The 18,772-nt window shown below is 38.5% G+C and overlaps 1 protein-coding gene across 1 annotated transcript; it reads right to left on the minus strand.

Moving 5' to 3' along the window:
• Nucleotides 1-307: 307 nt before the first annotated feature.
• On the minus strand, nt 308-17,807 carry LOC133442131 (nucleotidyltransferase MB21D2). Its single transcript, XM_061720082.1, has 4 exons — nt 17,475-17,807; nt 10,617-11,044; nt 8,481-8,825; nt 308-2,485 (listed from the first exon to the last, which is right to left on the minus strand). The coding sequence occupies exons 1-4, from the start codon at nt 17,731-17,733 to the stop codon at nt 1,964-1,966; spliced, it is 1,554 nt and encodes a 517-aa protein (XP_061576066.1). The 5' UTR covers nt 17,734-17,807; the 3' UTR covers nt 308-1,963.
• Nucleotides 17,808-18,772: the final 965 nt, after the last annotated feature.

Raw genomic sequence — 18,772 nt, forward strand, 5'->3', positions numbered from 1 at the left:
CCATGGTGATAAACTAACATGCCACCGCTAGACCGGCTCGTGTTCCAGCAAAAAACTTGCAAATGTGAATATCAAATGTAATGAGTGACATTCCACACCTCTACCTCCTTCATGGGTTGATTATTATTTAGCATGCAAAGACCCAGTTTAGTTTAATTAGAAAATGTCTTGTTTTATTTCATTGGAAATATAACTTACTGTATGTTTGCAAGTGCTGATTTGCTGATTTTCTTTTCAGAGATAAAACTTTATATTTTATTATATTTTTTAAAACTTTTTTTCAACTTATTTTACAGAGTTTTGCACTTTATTCATTCATTTTTGGTTTAATAAGAGCAAAGTTTGCACTTAAAGCCCAATGGGGCAAATGTTCAATACAAAAACAGCATATTTGAAATCATTTCTTTGCCTTTAGTCAATTCACAAAATAATCGTAATCGTAATCGAAAATGGGATTTTGAGAGAAAAAAAATCGAGATTTTATTTTTGGGCAAAATCGAACAGCCCTAGTGTATATGTGTATATGTGTGTGTGTGTGTGTGTGTGTGTGTGTGTGTGTGTGTGTGTGTGTGTGTGTGTGTGTGTGTGTGTGTGTGTGTGTGTGTGTGTGTGTGTATGTGTGTGTATATATATGTGTATATGTGTGTGTGCATGTGTTGGGGGGGGGGGGGGTCCAGGTCCAGGGGGGTCTCATCTGGACCAGAACCGGACCGGATCACCAGGACCGCAGGTCCGGCGTGAGGGAAAGTGAGACACTCGTGCGTCGTCGTCGGCAACAGCAACATTTCACCATCGGAAAAAAACATCCACCGTGACGAAGAGAAGAAGAAGAAGAAGAAGTGGTTCTACATTCTGTGCAAAAAAGTTACACGTCGGAGTCCGAACGGGACGGTTCTGTATTTACAGTCGGACCTTTAGTACCATCGACATTCTGCAGGGGGGACCGGGACCCGGTCCTAGACCCGGTCCTGGTCCTGGTCCTAGACCCGGTCCGGAACCAGGAACCGGACTCCTGCCGACGCCCTGAACTTCTCAAGTTCTGGACGCCGGTTTTTTTTTCATTTTCCAGGGGAAGAAAAAGAAGGTACGGAAGCGTGTTGCATTCACTTGAGAAGAAAAAATCTGCTCTGTTTTTCTGAATTAACAACTTGCCAGAAGCTTCATTCACTTGAGAGCTGGATTTCATGGAAACAAAAATGTTCCTGTCCAGTTTAATCCAGTTTGATTTTGCTTTTGGTTTGAAACATTGGGATATTCTCTTGTCTTTAAGTTTTATAGATGGTATTTTTATTAGTTTGTCGACTTTGCACAGAAACCTCAGGACTTTGCGGTTGTTTTTTCATTAAAACTTCTCACAGAATTCTGAGATAATTATCGTTAATTATCGTAAAATTATCTCGTTAATTCAGAAAAACAGAGCAGAATCTTTTTTTTTCTCAAGTGAATGCATTACGCAAGAGAAAATTCAAGTTGAACGTCGGTGTTTGTTTTTTTTTCCGGGTAATAAAAAGGTTCCGGATGACACAAATGGGAACCTTCAGTTCTGATGGATCCGGTCCGGTCTGGTCCGGTTTGGAGGTCGTTAGCCGGAACCGGAACCGTCGAGGGAAAATTCCAGGAAAAATATCAAAAAAAGGTCCGGAGACTTCGGGGTTTCCTGGAAACCGTTCTGGTTCTGGTTCTGGCGGGAAGTCGGACTTCTGTCCTGGTTCCGGTTAAAAGGCCTTGGTCGGGTAGAAAAGTGAGGGGGCGGGGCCTCAGTGAGGGGGCGGGGCTTCAGTGAGGGGGCGGGGCTTCCGGGGGGGCGGGGCCTCAGGGAGAAGGAGGTGGGGCCTCAGTGAGGGGGCGGGGCCTCAGGGAGAAGGAGGTGAGGCCTCTGTTGAAGGCGGGGCCTCCGGGAGGGGGCGGGGCCTCCGGTGAAGGAGGCGGGGCCCCCGGGAGGGGGCGGGGCCTCAGAACAGTCTCAGAAGAACTTGTCGTCGATGCGGAAGTGCGGCCGCGTGACGTCGTCGGGGTTGATGAAGACGGAGATGGATTTCCCCGGGTTCTCCGTGACGAGCTGCTGCAGCTTCTTGGCCAGACGGTCGTCGGGCTGGTTGTCTCCGCCGGCGTCGGACTGGGCCGGCGACGGCAGGCCGGAGGCCGAGCCTCCGCCTACGCTAACGCCGCCGCGCCACTGCAGCTCCAGCGTGAGGCGGTGGGCGGCCTGGGCGTGGGCGATGGTGGAGCGCAGGTGCTCGGCCGGGTCCGAGCGCACCGAGCTCAGCTTCCGGGCCAGCAGCACGGCCGCGCCGTCGTCCAGCGCCTCCAGCATGTTGCACTGCGGGATGAAGTAGTTGGGGCAGGTCTTGTTGAGCAGGCAGTGCTGCAGGTCGTCCAGCAGCCCCAGCAGGAAGTGGCCGGCGTGGTCGTCCTGGGACAGGAAGTTGGCCGGGAGACGGTCGCAGGCCCAGAGCATGATGCTGCGCAGGTGGTACGGGCTCACCTGGAGGTACGGAAATAAATCAGAAATCCATGTTATAGCAATATAGGGACTACGGTTACATGCAGGCAAAATTCGGGTTAAGGTCGACATTTCGACTTTTTTTCTCGACATTGACTTTTTTTTTTACTTTTTTCCTCGAAATTTCGACTTTTTTCTTTTACTTTTTTCTCAAAATTTTGACTTTTTTCTCAAAATTTTGACTTTTTTCTCGATTTTTTTCTCGAAATTTTGACTTTTATTTCGACATTTCGACTTTTTGTTTTTATTTTTTTCTCGACATTTCTTGAAATGTTTACTTTTTTCTTGAAATTTTGACTTTTTTCTCTAAATTTTGACTTTTTTCTCTAAATTTTGACTTTTTTCTCTAAATTTTGACATTGACTTTTTTCTCTAAATTTTGACATTGACTCTTTCTCGAAATTTTGACTCTTCTCGAAATTTTGACTCTTTTCTCGAAATTTTGACTCTTTTCTCGAAATTTTGACAGACTCTTTTCTTGAAATTTTGACAGACTCTTTTCTTGAAATTTTGACATTGACTTTTTTCTCGAAATTTTGACATTGACTTTTTTCTCGAAATTTTGACATTGACTTTTTTCTCTGAATTTTGACTTTATTCCCAACTTTTTTCTCGAAATTTTGACTTTTTTCTCGACTTTTTTCTCGAAATTTTGACGTTTATTTCGGAATTTTGACTTTTTTCTCGAAATGTTGACTTTTTTCTCGAAATTTTGACTTTTTTCTCGAAATTTTGACTTTTTTCTCAAAATTTTGACATTGACTTTTTGTCTCTAAATTTTGACATTGACTTTTTTCTCTAAATTTTGACATTGACTTTTTTCTCTAAATTTTGACATTGACTTTTTTCTCTAAATTTTGACATTGACTTTTATCTCTACATTTTGACTTTTTTCTCCACATTTCGACTTTTTTCTTGAAATTTTGACTTTTTTCTCGATTTTTTTACTCGAAATTTTTACTTTTTTCTCGATTTTTTTCTCAAAATTTGGACTTTTTACTCGAAATTTTGACATTTACTTTTTTCTCGAAATTTTGACTTTTTTCTCGACTTTTTTCTCGAAATTTTGACGTTTTTCTCGAAATTTTGACGTTTTTCTCGAAATTTTGACTTTTTTCTCGAAATTTTGACATTGACTTTTTTCTCGAAATTTTGACATTGACTTTTTTTCTCGAAATTTTTACTTTTTTCTCGACATTTCGACTTTTTTCTTGAAATTTCGACTTTTTTCTCTAAATTTTGACATCGACTTTTTTCTCCACATTTCGACTTTTTCTGACTTTTTTCTCGAAATTTGGACTCTTCTCGAAATTTTGACTCTTTTCTCTAAATTTTGACATTGACTTTTTTCTCTAAATTTTGACATTGACTTTTTTCTCTAAATTTTGACATTGACTTTTTTCTCTGACTCTTTTCGAAATTTTGACTTTTTTCTCGAAATTTTGACTTTTTTCTCGAAATTTTGACTTTTTTCTCGAAATTTTGACTTTTTTCTCGAAATTTTGACATTGACTTTTTTCTCGAAATTTTGACTTTTTTCTCGACTTTCTTCTCGAAACTTTGACGTTTATCTCGGAATTTTGACTTTTTTCTCGAAATTTTGACTTTTTTCTCTAAATTTTGACATTGACTTTTTTCTCTACATTTTGACATTGACTTTTTTCTCGAAATTTTGACTTTTTTCTCTAAATTTTGACATTGACTTTTTTCTCTACATTTTGACATTGACTTTTTTCTCTAAATTTTGACATTGACTTTTTTCTCTAAATTTTGACATTGACTTTTATCTCTACATTTTGACTTTTTTCTCCACATTTCGACTTTTTTCTTGAAATTTTGACTTTTTTCTTAAAATTTTGACTTTTTTCTCGATTTTTTTACTCGAAATTTTTACTTTTTTCTCGATTTTTTTCTCAAAATGTTGACGTTTTTCTCGAAATTTTGACGTTTCTCGAAATTTTGACTTTTTTCTCGAAATTTTGACATTGACTTTTTTCTCGAAATTTTTACTTTTTTCTCTCGACATTTCGACTTTTTTCTTGAAATTTCGACTTTTTTCTCTAAATTTTGACATCGACTTTTTTCTCCACATTTCGACTTTTTCCGACTTTTTTCTCGAAATTTTGACATTGACTTTTTTTCTCTAAATTTTGACATTGACTTTTTTCTCTAAATTTTGACATTGACTTTTTTCTCTAAATTTTGACATTGACTTTTTTCTCTAAATTTTGACATTGACTTTTATCTCTACATTTTGACTTTTTTCTCCACATTTCGACTTTTTTCTTGAAATTTTGACTTTTTTCTTAAAATTTTGACTTTTTTCTCGATTTTTTTACTCGAAATTTTTTCTACTTTTTTCTCGATTTCTTTCTCAAAATTTGGACTTTTTACTCGAAATTTTGACATTGACTTTTTTCTCGAAATTTTGACTTTTTTCTCGAAATTTTGACGTTTTTCTCGAAATTTTGACGTTTTTCTCGAAATTTTGACGTTTTTCTCGAAATTTTGACTTTTTTCTCGACTTTCTTCTCGAAACTTTGACGTTTATCTCGGAATTTTGACTTTTTTCTCGAAATTTTGACTTTTTTCTCTAAATTTTGACATTGACTTTTTTCTCTACATTTTGACATTGACTTTTTTCTCGAAATTTTGACTTTTTTCTCGACTTTCTTCTCGAAACTTTGACGTTTATCTCGGAATTTTGACTTTTTTCTCGAAATTTTGACTTTTTTCTCTAAATTTTGACATTGACTTTTTTCTCTACATTTTGACATTGACTTTTTTCTCTAAATTTTGACATTGACTTTTTTCTCTAAATTTTGACATTGACTTTTATCTCTACATTTTGACTTTTTTCTCCACATTTCGACGTTTTTCTCGAAATTTTGACGTTTCTCGAAATTTTGACTTTTTTCTCGAAATTTTGACATTGACTTTTTTCTCGAAATTTTTACTTTTTTCTCTCGACATTTCGACTTTTTTCTTGAAATTTCGACTTTTTTCTCTAAATTTTGACATCGACTTTTTTCTCCACATTTCGACTTTTTCCGACTTTTTTCTCGAAATTTTGACATTGACTTTTTTTCTCTAAATTTTGACATTGACCTTTTTCTCTAAATTTTGACATTGACTTTTTTCTCTAAATTTTGACATTGACTTTTTTCTCTAAATTTTGACATTGACTTTTATCTCTACATTTTGACTTTTTTCTCCACATTTCGACTTTTTTCTTGAAATTTTGACTTTTTTCTTAAAATTTTGACTTTTTTCTCGATTTTTTTACTCGAAATTTTTTCTACTTTTTTCTCGATTTCTTTCTCAAAATTTGGACTTTTTACTCGAAATTTTGACATTGACTTTTTTCTCGAAATTTTGACTTTTTTCTCGAAATTTTGACGTTTTTCTCGAAATTTTGACGTTTTTCTCGAAATTTTGACTTTTTTCTCTAAATTTTGACATTGACTTTTATCTCTACATTTTGACTTTTTTCTCCACATTTCGACTTTTTTCTTGAAATTTTGACTTTTTTCTTAAAATTTTGACTTTTTTCTCGATTTTTCTACTCGAAATTTTGACTTTTTTCTCGATTTTTTTCTCAAAATTTGGACTTTTTACTCGAAATTTTGACATTGACTTTTTTCTCGAAATTTTGACATTGACTTTTTTCTCTAAATTTTGACATTGACTTTTATCTCTAAATTTTGACATTGACTTTTATCTCTACATTTTGACTTTTTTCTCCACATTTCGACTTTTTTCTTGAAATTTTGACTTTTTTCTTAAAATTGACTTTTTTCTCGATTTTTTTACTCGAAATTTTTACTTTTTTCTCGATTTCTTTCTCAAAATTTGGACTTTTTACTCGAAATTTTGACATTGACTTTTTTCTCGAAATTTTGACTTTTTTCTCGTCTTTTTTCTCGAAATGTTGACGTTTTTCTCGAAATTTTGACGTTTATCTCTAAATTTTGACTTTTTTCTCTAAATTTTGACATTGACTTTTATCTCTACATTTTGACTTTTTTCTCCACATTTCGACTTTTTTCTTGAAATTTTGACTTTTTTAAAATTTTGACTTTTTTCTCGATTTTTTTACTCGAAATTTTGACTTTTTTCTCGATTTTTTTCTCAAAATTTTGACGTTTTTCTCGACATTTTGACGTTTTTCTCGAAATTTTGACTTTTTTCTCGAAATTTTGACATTGACTTTTTTCTCGAAATTTTGACATTGACTTTTTTCTCGAAATTTTTACCTTTTTCTCTCGACATTTCGACTTTTTTCTTGAAATTTCGACTTTTTTCTCTAAATTTTGACATTGACTTTTTTCTCCACATTTCGACTTTTTCCGACTTTTTTCTCGAAATTTTGACATTGACTTTTTTCTCTAAATTTTGACATTGACTTTTTTCTCTAAATTTTGACATTGACTTTTTTCTCTAAATTTTGACATTGACTTTTATCTCTACATTTTGACTTTTTTCTCCACATTTCGACTTTTTTCTTGAAATTTTGACTTTTTTCTTAAAATTTTGACTTTTTTCTCGATTTTTTTACTCGAAATTTTTACTTTTTTCTCGATTTCTTTCTCAAAATTTGGACTTTTTACTCGAAATTTTGACATTGACTTTTTTCTCGAAATTTTGACTTTTTTCTCGACTTTTTTCTCGAAATTTTGACGTTTTTCTCGAAATTTTGACGTTTTTCTCGAAATTTTGACTTTTTTCTCGAAATTTTGACATTGACTTTTTTCTCGAAATTTTTACTTTTTTCTCGACATTTCGACTTTTTTCTTGAAATTTCGACTTTTTTCTCTAAATTTTGACATCGACTTTTTTCTCCACATTTCGACTTTTTCCGACTTTTTTCTCGAAATTTTGACTTTTTTCTCGAAATTTTGACTCTTTTCTCTAAATTTTGACATTGACTTTTTTCTCTAAATTTTGACATTGACTTTTTTCTCTAAATTTTGACATTGACTTTTTTCTCTAAATTTTGACATTGACTTTTATCTCTACATTTTGACTTTTTTCTCCACATTTCGACTTTTTTCTTGAAATTGTGACTTTTTTCTTAAAATTTTGACTTTTTTCTCTAAATTTTGACATTGACTTTTTTCTCTAAATTTTGACATTGACTTTTATCTCTACATTTTGACTTTTTTCTCCACATTTCGACTTTTTTCTTGAAATTTTGACTTTTTTCTTAAAATTTTGACTTTTTTCTCGATTTTTTTACTCGAAATTTTTACTTTTTTCTCGATTTCTTTCTCAAAATTTTGACTTTTTACTCGAAATTTTGACATTGACTTTTTTCTCGAAATTTTGACTTTTTTCTCGAAATTTTGACGTTTTTCTCGAAATTTTGACGTTTTTCTCGAAATTTTGACTTTTTTCTCTAAATTTTGACATTGACTTTTATCTCTACATTTTGACTTTTTTTTGAAATTTTTACTTTTTTCTCGACATTGACTTTTTTCTTGAAATTTCGACTTTTTTCTCTAAATTTTGACATCGACTTTTTTCTCCACATTTCGACTTTTTCCGACTTTTTTCTCGAAATTTTGACATTGACTTTTTTCTCGAAATTTTGACATTGACTTTTTTCTCGAAATTTTGACTTTTTTCTCGACTTATTTCTCGAAATTTTGACTTTTTTCTCGACTTTTTTCTCGAAATTTTGACGTTTATCTCGGAATTTTGACTTTTTTCTCGAAATTTTGACTTTTTTCTCGAAATTTTGACTTTTTTCTCGAAATTTTGACATTGACTTTTTTCTCGAAATTTTGACTTTTTTCTCGAAATTTCAACTTTATTCTCGAAATTTCAACTTTTTTCTCGACATTTCAACTTTATTCTCGACATTTTGACTTTTTCTCAACATTGCCCGTTACCCCCCCCTACCCACCTGGGCCTTGGGCCGGGCCGGGCCGGGCCCCCCCCCCACCTACCCACCTGGGCCGGTCCCCCCCCTTACCTGGGCCTTGGGCCGGGCCAGCATCTTGGCGATCAGGGCCTTGCAGGCCTGGTACGCCTGCATGAGTCCCGGACTGATGCACTTCTTCAGCTGCACCTCGCTGCGGGCGAACGACAGCCGCCACTCGTTGTCGCGGCGGCCCGAGTGCGAGCAGGCCGGCACCAGGTAGAAGCCGCTGATCACCTCCTCCTCCGTGATCTTCCCGTCCCAGAAATGGTTCTCCATCAGCCAGCTCTGGGCCACGGCCGGCCAGCCCTTGAAGGAGACGACGGGGACGATGTCGTAGAGCATCCTGCTGCTGCCCACGCCGAGGACCAAGGAGATTACTGTGCCGCTGCGTTCCACCTGCAGGAAGAATACACCACCATTAACCTCCACCTGGTGTCGTAGAGCATCCTGCTGCTGCCCACGCCGAGGACCAAGGAGATTACTGTGCCGCTGCGTTCCACCTGCAGGAAGAATACACCACCATTAACCTCCACCTGGTGTCGTAGAGCATCCTGCTGCTGCCCACGCCGAGCACTAGTGAGATCACCGTGCCGCTGCGCTCCACCTGGTGGAGAAAACAAGATTAACCTCCACCCAGCACTAAGGAGACGACGGGGACGATGTCGTAGAGCATCCTGCTGCTGCCCACGCCGAGGACTAGTGAGATCACCGTGTCGCTGCGCTCCACCTGGAAATAAACCAGAGTTTAACCTCCACCCAGCACTAAGGAGATCACCGTGCCGCTGCGCTCCACCTGGAAATAAGTTAATTATGGCTGAATCTTGAACAAAACAACTTCATGATATTTAGTAACAGAAGGAGAGACACTGCTGACTGTTTCCAGCATCAATAACCCTTTTAAAACCCGAATATTAGCAATAACCCGGTTACACGGCCATGTAAACACCAATAACCATTTGAATAACCAGAATTTGTTCATATTCCGGTTTTTAAAAACCCCAATATGAGCCCTGGGTTACTCCTTTTCTAACTGAATATTTGGTCATGTTTAGCCTAACGGGATATTACGGAAGAGAATCAGGGCCAGGCAGGAAAAATAAAAATAATATTTGGGAGGAGGAAGATTTTTTTTTCATTATGCACTTGGAGAAAAAAGTCGATTGTCGAGAACATGTTTATTTCTGCTTTATTCTTGAAATTTTACTTCAACATTAATCTCCACATTTCGACTTTTTCTTTTTAGGCTTTTTCAAACATATTTGACTTTTTTTTTCCTTATTCTTTTTTTCCTTTTTTCTTCCTTTTTCCTTTCCTTTTTAATCTCGACATTTCAACTTTTTTCTCGAAGTGCATAATAAAAAAAAATCTCCTTTCTTTTTTTTTGAATTAATTGCTAAAATGTATCTGATCAGGAAAAAGTATCGAAAATGTATCGGGAGCCAAAAAAAAAGTGATCGGATCAGGAAAAATCGGGATTGGCAGATAATCAAACTCAAGTGATCGGGAGCTAAAACATCCTGATTGGGACAAACCCGAGTTTTGTTGTTTATTTTATTCTGTTGTTGTCCTTTTATTTTTCGAAAACATGCAAATAAAAAACATATAACACAAATAAATACATAATTAAAATAAATAGATAATTAAAATAAATAAATAATTAAAATGAATAAATAAACAAATAAATAATTTAAATAAATAAATACATAATTAAAATAAACAAACAAATGAATAATTAAAATAAATAAATAAATAAACAAATAAATACAATATAATAATCAAATCAATAATTAAATTAAATAAATAAATACATAATTAAAATAAATAAACAATAAATTTAAATAAATAAACAATTAAAATAAATAAATAATTTAAATGAATCAATAAATAATTAAAATAAATACATAATTAAAATAAATAAATAAATAAAAAATTTAAATAATTTAAATAAATAATCAAAATAAATAATTAAATAACAAATTAAAATAGATCAATAATTTAAATAAATAATTAAATAAATAATTTAAATAAATAAATAATTTAAATAAATAAATAATTTAAATAAATAAATAAATAATTTAAATAACTAATTGAAATAAATAATTAAAATAAATAATTAAAATAAATAACTAATTAAAATAAATCAATAATTAAAATAAATAACTAATTAAAATAACTAACTATCCCCACCTTCTCCACGCGCGGCATCCCTCTCTGGGGTTTCTTCTGCAGCTCCAGCAGCACGGTGGAGACGGCGTGGTGGAACCAGCCGGCCACCAGCGTGGGACTGAAGAAGTAGTTGGTGTTTCCGCTGGCGTGCTCCTGCAGCGTGCAGCAGTCGCTCCAGCGGCCGATCGTGGCCTCGTCGAACAGCCGCAGGCTCAGCCACGAGTGGCCCAGCGCCGACTGGCGCATGTCCAGCGTCACCGGCTGGTTCCGGTCGTGCAGCTTCAGCGCCGGCACCAGCAGCGTGAAGTCCAGGTCGTAGTCGGCGCCGCGGGCGTACGACGCGCTCAGCTCGTCCGGGTCCATGTCCACCACGCCCTCGCGCACGCCGCCCGACAGCAGCAGGTACTCGTTAGCCACGGGGAGCTTCTGGTCCAGCTTCTGCACCATTCCTGGGGGGGGGGGGGAGAAGAGGATTAACATCTCTATCCCTGGACGAAACAGAAGAACATGGATTAATATCTCAGTCCTGCTTCTGGTCCAGCTTCTGCACCATTCCTGGTGGAAACAGAAGAACATGGATTAATATCTCCATCCCTGGAGGTAACAGAAGATTAATATCTGAATATCTCAGTCCTGCTTCTGGTCCAGCTTCTGCACCATTCCTGGTGGAAACAGAAGAACATGGATTAATATCTCCATCCCTGGAGGTAACAGAAGATTAATATCTGAATATCTCAGTCCTGCTTCTGGTCCAGCTTCTGCACCATCCCTGAGGAGGAGAAGAGGAATTAATATCTCCATCCCTGGGGGGGGGGGAGAATATATCTGAATATCTCAGTCCTGCTTCTGGTCCAGCTTCTGCACCATCCCTGGGGGGGGGGGAGAAGAGGAATTAACATCTCCATCCATCCCTGGAGGAGAGAGAAGAGACAACATATCTGAACATCTCAGTCCAGCTTCTGCACCATCCCTGGAGAGAGAAGAGGGATTAATATCTCCATCCCTGGTGGAGGAAAGAGAAGACAACGTGAACACCAGGGATCACCAACCCGCGGCTCTTTAGCGCCGCCCTAGTGGCTCTTGGAGATTTTTCAAAAATGTTTGAACTTTTTTTTTCTTCCTTTTTTCTTACTTCTTTTTTTCCTCTTTGTTTTGAATTTTTTTCCTCTTCTTTTTTTCTTCCTTTTTCCTTTCCTTTTTAATCTCAACATTTCAACTTTTTTTCTCGTCATTTCGACTTTTCTCTCGATATTGACTTTTCCAGAAATTTCAACTTTTTTCCTGAGATTTTGACTTTTTCTCTCGACATTTCGACTTCACATGAATTAACATCTCCATCCCTGGTGGAGGAAAGAGAAGACAACATGAACACCAGGGATCAGCAACCCGCGGCTCTTTAGCGCCGCCCTAGTGGCTCCTGGAGATTTTTAAAAAATTACCTTTTTTTTCCTTTTCTTCTTTTTTCTATTTTTTTCTCTTCTTTTTTTCTTCCTTTTTCCTTTCCCTTTTCATCTCAACATTTCTCCTTTCCCCATTCGTCTTCATTCTAATTTTGATACAAGACTTTTCATGTTTTGCTCCAGACATGAGTTTTTGGTGTTTTTGGTCCAATATGGATCTAAAACATGTTGGGTTGGCGCCCCCTGCTGGTGGAGGACGGAACAACGTGAACATCACAGGCCTCGTTTCCACGGAGATAAAAACGCTGCTGTTTTCAGGGTTTTCCCCCTGGGGGTTCTGGTTCTGGTCCTGGTTCTGGTTCTGGTTCTGGTCCTGGTCCTGGTCCCGGTCCTGGTTCTGGTCCTGGTCCTGGTTCTGGTTCTGGTCCTGGTTCTGGTTCTGGTCCTGGTCCTGGTTCTGGTTCTGGTCCTGGTTCTGGTCCTGGTCCTGGTTCTGGTCCATCTCCTGGTCCTGGTCCGGGTCCGGGTCCGGTTCCGGTTCCGGTTCCGGTCTGGTTCTGGTTCTGGTTCTGGTCCTGGTCCTGGTCCTGGTCCGGTTCCGGTTCCGGTTCCGGTCTGGTCCTGGTCCTGGTCCTGGTCCTGGTCCTGGTTCTGGTTCTGGTTCTGGTCCTGGTTCTGGTTCTGGTTCTGGTCCTGGTCCTGGTCCTGGTCTGGTCCTGGTTCTGGTTCTGGTTCTGGTCCTGGTTCTGGTTCTGGTCCTGGTCTGGTCCTGGTTCTGGTTCTGGTTCTGGTCCTGGTTCTGGTTCTGGTCCTGGTCCTGGTCTGGTCCTGGTCCTGGTCTGGTCCTGGTCCTGGTTCTGGTCCTGGTTCTGGTCCTGGTCCTGGTCCTGGTCCTGGTTCTGGTCCATCTCCTGGTTCTGGTCCTGGTCCTGGTCCTGGTCCTGGTCCTGGTCCTGGTTCTGGTCCATCTCCTGGTCCTGGTCCTGGTCCTGGTCCGGTTCCGGTTCCGGTTCCGGTCTAGTCTGGTCCTGGTTCCTGGTTCCTGGTTCCTGGTCCTGGTCTGGTCCTGGTCCTGGTCTGGTCCTGGTCCTGGTTCTGGTCCTGGTCCTGGTCCTGGTCCTGGTTCTGGTCCATCTCCTGGTCCTGGTCCTGGTCCTGGTCCGGTTCCGGTTCCGGTTCCGGTCTAGTCTGGTCCTGGTTCCTGGTTCCTGGTTCCTGGTCCTGGTCCTGGTTCTGGTCCTGGTCCTGGTTCTGGTTCTGGTTCTGGTTCTGATCTGGTCTGGTTCTGGTCTGGTTCTGGTCTGGTTCTGGTCTGGTTCTGGTTTTTCCCCCCTGGGGGGTCCAGTGAACAGACAGGGGCTCGTCCGGGACCCTGAATGAATTCCTGAAGTCGCTGAACTGAATCTAATGACATTCAGAGAAACAATGAGAGGAAATTCCTGAACTTCACTGGAGTTCTTTATGGAGTCCTTCATGAAGCTGGACCTGGTCCTGGATCTGGTCCTGGATCAGGTCTGGTCCAGTACCAGGACCAGGTCCAGGTTCTGGTCCTGGTCCAGTACCTACCTAGCATGGAGAAGATGAAGTCCTTGGCCGTGTGGACCTCCAGGGCTCTCTGATTAGGGCTGGGCGATATATCCAGATTTTAATATATATCAATATATTTTGAAACGTGATATGGTACGAGACAATATCGTTTATATCGATATAGCTTTTTTTTTTTTTTTTTTTTTACAATTTTGATATAGTTTATTTTGTGACAAATTGACTTGAATGTTTTATTTGAGATTTGCACAAATGTTTTGTTATTTGCACAACTGTCAACCTCAGTGGAAAAGTCTGCCTGTTACTGTCTACATTGTATTAATTACAGTGTATTTTAATTTAATTGTTATGCAGGAAAGGGATATTTGTTTTATTTTATTCAAGAAGCATTTTTATTCTATATATGCAGGCAGTTTATTTTTATCTCATTTGTTTTATACATGTTGATATTGTGCAGACCTCTGTTAATAAAGGAACCTGTGTGACATTTGGCACGAGGCTTTGTATTAAAACTGACTGTTTTTTTAAGAAATGAAGCTAACAGCGATGCTAACAGAGATGCTAACAGAGATGCTAACAGAGATGCTAACAGAGATGCTAACAGAGATGCTAACAGAGATGCTATGCTATAATGCTAACAGAGATGCTAACAGAGATGCTATGCTATAATGCTAACAGAGATGCTAACAGAGATGCTATGCTATAATGCTAACAGAGATGCTAACAGAGATGCTATGCTATAATGCTAACAGAGATGCTAACAGAGATGCTATGCTATAATGCTTTGGGGGAAACCCCAATTATGGCACAGAAATATGGAGCTAGAACAGTCTCATAATACACAAATACAAGGCCGTTTCACAAATGCACAGAACAATTCACACGTGCGTAGGACAAGATACACAAATGTATTTTTGATGCACACACAAATATAACCTGATTTACAAATGTTTTTTTGTCTGTGAGCTGCGCTGGATTTGTGTGTGACTTTTGAGACTCTCCTGACGTGACTCGATGCACAAATACGTTTTTTTTAACACGGGAGGATCTGAAACCAATCAGATATCTTCCTTTGTTCCAGCCAATCATAAGAGCGCACCCACGTGGGGGACGATTTACTCTAAACCAATCAGATTAAAGGGGCGGATACACCTGCGGTTTGAGTTGCGTTAGCGCCGTTCGCTTAGAAAAGTGATTAATATTTGGAGTTGGTGGAGTAAAGATAAATAAAGAGCAACAAGAGATAAAAGATAAATAAACAGGATGGAGAGGAGATCACTGTTCTGATTTTCTTGTGATCCCGGTAAAGAAAACAGCGCGATCGGAGATGGTTTGTGGGGCCGTTCAACCGTTTTTAAAAAAAAAACGTATTTGTGGATCGAGTCACGTCAGGGGAGTCTCAGGCCCCGTTTCCACATAGCCGGGTATTTACAAAAACGGATATTTCCCCCGCTACGTTTTGAAAAATTACATCGTTTACACGAGATCGTTTTCAAAATCTCTTTGTTACACGGATCCGCATGAATACGCTGTTAACGCCATGCTAGCCAATCAGAATCCTGGAAAAAACATCAACAAATGACACGTGTAACTTCCAGTAAAGCCTGATTTATGGTTCCACGTTACACCAACGCAGAGCTACGGCGTAGGGTACGCGGCGACGTGCACCGTACGGCGCGCATCGCCGCGTACCCTACACCGTAGCTCTGCGTCAATTTAACGCGGGACCATAATTCAGGCTTTACTTCCAAGACGGAACGAGAGTCTTTGGTTTGGAGTGACAGAGAAGAGGAGTTACTTTTAAGTGTGACTTTAGAATATAAAACAAGTAAAATATTGACGTGGCCAAACTAATTGTAACCACAGGTGTCACTCATGACGCTGGTGACGTTTCTGTCTCAAAATGTGACGTTCTGAAGCCTAAATGTCTGTTTTCCTCTGTTTAGACTCAAACGTGAAGACGGAGTTTTTGAAAAGATTTCAGAAATGATCGTTTTTGGGGGCTTTGAGCTCCGTTTTCGTGTAAACGAACGGTCAAAACGCATGAAAACGCCTCCGTTTTTGCTCCAAAAGTCCACAAAAGTCTCAAAAGTCACACACAAATCCAGCGCAGCTCACAGACAAAAAAACGTTTGTAAATCAGGTTATATTTGTGTGTGCATCAAAAATACATGTGTATATCTTATCCTACGCGCGTGTGAATTGTTCTGTGCACGTGTGAAACGGTGTGTGTATTTGCAAATCGGTCTGTGCATTTGTCAATTATGAGACTGTTCTAGCTCCATACAGATAAAATATAGATATATATCGAGTATCAACATTCAGCTAGAAAATATGGAGATATGACTTTTGGTCCATATCGCCCAGCCCTAGCCAGTGTTGGGTGTAACACGTTACTGTAACCAGATTACATTCGCCAGTAACGCAGTAATGTAACGCGTTACAGTTGTAATTTGGGTAATCCCGTTGTAGTTACTCTAAGACAAAAACAAATACGTTACTTTAAGCTTTTCAGCTACATGTAGAACGGGAGAACAGAAAAGAAAATCAAACTTGCCTTTCATGCGTCTTCACGCGTTGCTCAACACTCAACACTCTGACTTTAGGCGGATTTATGGTTCTGCGTTAAATCGACGCAGAACCTACGGCGTAGTTCTGCGTTGGTGTAACGCAGAACCATAAATCAGCCTTTAACGGGATCTTACGGGATCTTACGTGATCTTACGTGATTTTACGGGACTTCTGCTGCTGATCTGGGCACTGCAGTAATAAGGTTCCAACTACAGGACTGTCTCAGAAAATTAGAATATTGTGATAAAGTTCTTTATTTCCTGTAATGCAATTAAAAAAACTAAAATGTCATACATTCTGGATTCATTACAAAACAACTGAAATATTACAAGCCTTTTATTATTTTTATATTGCTGATTATGGCTTACAGCTTAAGATTAAGATTCACAGAATATTCTAATTTTTTGAGATAGGATATTTGAGTTTTCTTAAACTGTAAGCCATGATCAGCAATATTAAAATAATAAAAGGCTTGCAATATTTCAGTTGATTTGTAATTAATCCAGAATGGATGACATTTTTGTTTTTTTAATTACAGAAAATCACAATATTCTAATTTTCTGAGAAAGTCCTGTATGTGTTGTAAGTTATGGTGCAGCTCAGGTAATATTGGGAGTAATCCAAAAGTAAAGTAACTAGTAATGTAACTAGTTACTTTCAGCAACCAGTAACTAAGTAGTGTAAGGGATTACTTTTTTAAAAAGTAACTAGTAATATGTAATGGATTACGTTTTTTGAGTAACTACCCCAACACTGGCTCTACCTCTGATCATCATGTTCTCTCTGCTCCAGGTCCAGGTTCTGGTACCGGTACTGGTTCTGGTTCTGGTTCCAGAACCAGAACCAGTACCTGGTCCAGGTTCTGGTCCAGTTCTTACCTAGCATGGAGAAGATGAAGTCCTTGGCCGTGTGGACCTCCAGGGCTCTCTGATCATCATGTGTTCTGGTTCTGGTTCTGGTACCAGGACCAGGTTCTGGTCCTGGTACCAGTACCGGTTCTGGTTCTGGTTCTGGTTCTTACCTAGCATGGAGAAGATGAAGTCCTTGGCCGTGTGGACCTCCAGGGCTCTCTGATCATCATGTTCTCTGGTTCTGGTTCTGGTCCTGGTACCAGGACCAGGTTCTGGTACCAGTACCGGTCCAGGTTCTGGTCCAGGTTCTGGTACCGGTTCTTACCTAGCATGGAGAAGATGAAGTCCTTGGCCGTGTGGACCTCCAGGGCTCTCTGATCATCATGTTCTCTGGTTCTGGTTCTGGTACCGGTACCAGGACCAGGTTCTGGTTCTGGTACCGGTACCAGGACCTGGTTCTGGTCCTGGTACCAGAACCAGGTCCAGGTTCTGGTTCTGGTTCTGGTTCTTACCTAGCATGGAGAAGATGAAGTCCTTGGCCGTGTGGACCTCCAGGGCTCTCTGATCATCATGTTCCCGCCCTTCCAGCCTCCCGAACTCCCGGATCAGCCCCGTCAGCTCCTCGAACCGAGCCGCGGACCGGAAGTCCAGCTCGGGCACGAGCTGCGCGCTCCCGGTCCCGGTGGTCCCGGTACCGGTCCCGGTGCCGGCGGGCCCGGGGCCCGAACCGGAGCCGGGCCCGGGCCGGCCCGGTCCCGCGGGGGACGACATGGTTCTGGTTCCGGTTCTGGTTCTGGTTCTGGTAAACCAGTCCGCCCTGGACCGAGCAGAACCGAGCAGAGCACACACAAGAACCGGAAACAGCTGCGGAAACTTCCGCCGCCAGCCAGCCGCCTTCAGAGTAAAAGCTTTTTTTTTTAATTGTTATTTTATTATTATCTTTTTTTTTATTGAACTCAGGGGCGAAAAAATCAGGACACAATGAAAGAGAAAGAAGAAAAAAGGAAATTAAAGGAAAAAAAGAAAACAAAAAGAAAAAAGGAAAAAAGAAGAAAAGAAAACTAAAAAGAGATAAAGAGAAAAAAGAAATTAATAAAAAAAAAGAAATTAAAAAGAAAAAGAAGAAAACAAAAAGAAAAAAGGAAAAAAGAAAACAAAAAGTAAAAAAGAAAGAGAGGAAAAAAATGAATTAAAGAAAAAAAGAAATTAAAAAAGAAAACAAAAAGAAAACAAAAAGAAAAAAAGGAAAAAGAAGAAAAGAAAACTAAAAAGAAAAAAATGAAAATAAATTAAATAAAAAAAAATAAAAAGAAGAAAAAGAAGAAAACAAAAAGAAAAAATAAAGATAGGAAATAAATTAATTAAAGAGAAAAAAGAAATTAAAAAGAAGAAAAAAAGAAGAACATAAAAAGAAAACAAAAAGGAAAAAAGTGAAAAATAGAAATTAAAAAAGAAGAAAACAAAAAGAAAAAAAAGGAAAAAGAAGAAAAGAAAACTAAAAAGAAAAGAAGAGAAAAAAAGAAATTAAAAAGAAGAAAAAGAAGAAAACAAAAAGAAAAAAGGAAAAAGAAAAAAGACAGAGAAGAAAAAAAGAAATTAAAGAAAAAAAAAGAAATTAAAAACAGAAAACAAAAAGAAAACAAAGGAAAAAGAAGAAAAGAAAACTAAAAAGAAAAAGAGAAAAAAAGAAAAAAATAAATTAAAGAAAAAAAATAAATTAAAAAGAAGAAAAAGAAGAAAACAAAAAGAAAAAAAAGAAAAAAAAGAAAACAAAAAGAAAGAGAGGAAAAAAATAAATTAAAAAGATCAA

The sequence above is a fragment of the Cololabis saira genome, chromosome 4, assembly GCF_033807715.1.
Source record: "Cololabis saira isolate AMF1-May2022 chromosome 4, fColSai1.1, whole genome shotgun sequence".
In the NCBI taxonomy this organism is placed as follows: domain Eukaryota; kingdom Metazoa; phylum Chordata; class Actinopteri; order Beloniformes; family Belonidae; genus Cololabis; species Cololabis saira.

Coding starts and splice junctions, on each gene's coding strand:
- LOC133442131 (XM_061720082.1), bottom strand. CDS start 17,733: ATGTCGTCCCCCGCGGGACCGGGCCGGCCCGGGCCCGGCTCCGGTTCG. Junction 11,045..17,474: donor CTTCATCTTCTCCATGCTAG/GTAAGAACCAGA, acceptor CCCCCCCCCCAG/GAATGGTGCAGAAGCTGGAC. Junction 8,826..10,616: donor GGATGCCGCGCGTGGAGAAG/GTGGGGATAGTT, acceptor TTCTTCCTGCAG/GTGGAACGCAGCGGCACAGT.